The sequence below is a fragment of the Lygodium microphyllum genome, chromosome 27, assembly GCF_053477565.2.
Source record: "Lygodium microphyllum isolate KBCC chromosome 27, Lygodium_microphyllum_v1.1.10, whole genome shotgun sequence".
In the NCBI taxonomy this organism is placed as follows: domain Eukaryota; kingdom Viridiplantae; phylum Streptophyta; class Polypodiopsida; order Schizaeales; family Lygodiaceae; genus Lygodium; species Lygodium microphyllum.
In genome coordinates this window covers 116,472,065-116,473,632 of record NC_141161.1, presented here as the reverse complement: position 1 = coordinate 116,473,632, position 1,568 = coordinate 116,472,065, and the positions used below count along the sequence as shown (strand labels likewise).

Here is a 1,568-nt window from a genome sequence, read left to right as displayed (position 1 = left end):
AATACTCGATAACTAACTATAAACTATAATGACTATATACTAGTTATCGATAACTCACTATAAATAATCTAACAAACACTAACTCTAATCCATACCAACTCTAATTGACAATCAAACTAACTATAATCGACGGTAGCCAGATAATTAGACCATCCTTCGTATGTACTATTAGGCCGGGAAAAACGCGTTGTTCCTGTCAGGCTGCCAAGTGGCATCCCGTTAACTCCTTGGTCCGGTTAACCTATTCGTCCGGCGAACTGAGAGGTTCGTCCGGGGAAGGGCATCACGGAAGGGGAGGTGCCCTTCGCGTAGTATATATTGTCGATGAAAGAAGATAGTTCCTATCCCATCTGCAGCAGGACCTGCAGCTGCTGAAACACATCTTCAGCAAGCAGTAGCAATTGGCCGCGTGTCCTGCACGCAATCAGCATCGCTCATCACACAATTAATATAACAAAGCTAGACTAGACTACTGCTCCGCGGCTGTTATCGCTGTATGCTATGGCCAGCTGTAGATTAAGTTTGCTGATGCTCACAATCTGCGTAGCGACAACATGGGTGGGGTTGGCGGTAGGCTCCGATCCAGAGGCCACGACGGACTTCGTGTTGCCAGCTGGCACCAGCCAATCCGACATAGATGGCAGCTTCTTCACGTTCAAGGGCTTCCGGGGTGGTGCCAACGCGTCGGCGGGCATGTTTAAGCCGGTGAAGGCCTTCCAGGACCAGTTCCCGGCAGTGACAGGGCTGGGCATCTCCGCTGCCTTCCTGGAGTTCCCGGCGGGCTCCCTGAACCCGCCGCATACGCACCCACGCGCCACGGAGCTCCTGTTCGTGCTAGACGGCACCCTGCTGGTGGGCCTGGTGGACACCTCCAACAAGATGTACAACCAGACTTTGCAGAAGGGCGACCTGTTCGTCTTCCCCAAGGGCCTCGTCCACTTCCAGATGAACCCTGCCAGCTACGGCCCCTCCACCCATGCCCTGGCTTCCTTCAGTTCTGCTAACCCTGGCACCAACTCCCTCCCCGGCATCCTCTTCGGCTCCAGCATTCCCTCCTCCATTCTCGCGCAGGCCTTTCAGGTCTCCTACTCCACCGTCTCCATGCTCCAGAGCCCCTTCCACAAGTGAATGATCGATTGGTATGCGCACTTACCGAATTGATTGCTCGGCCCACCGTGCTGAATACTGGTACTGATACTTAAATAGATCTTGATTTGATACGGAATAATCCACACCCAGAGAGATAATTTGTTGCTCCTGGGCGAGTGGTGCAGTTCCGACTGATCATACTCTGAAGCAACAACGAGACATTGTTCTGTCCGGCACACGATGGTATTGTTTTATTGATGCTATTGTTTCTTTGTAAATTTAGTAAGAAATGGGAAAGCTTCCTGAGTAAGTCTTGGGTAGGGACTATCTGCTTTACACGATCATCAACATCAGTGCGTACAACTTACTTACACTTTCTAGAATTTTGTTCAGTTCAGTCTAATAGATAGTGCTTACAATTGGCAAGCTGTCGAGCAATGAAATGGCCGCGGTCGAATCTCGACGTGTTATATGTTTGG

The 1,568-nt window shown here is 50.5% G+C and overlaps 1 protein-coding gene across 1 annotated transcript; it reads left to right on the top strand.

The window, feature by feature from the left end:
* Window positions 1-501: 501 nt before the first annotated feature.
* On the top strand, window positions 502-1,128 carry LOC148012741 (germin-like protein 9-3). Its single transcript, XM_087669213.1, has one exon. It carries the CDS (start codon window positions 502-504, stop codon window positions 1,126-1,128), a length of 627 nt encoding a protein of 208 aa, XP_087525339.1.
* Window positions 1,129-1,568: the final 440 nt, after the last annotated feature.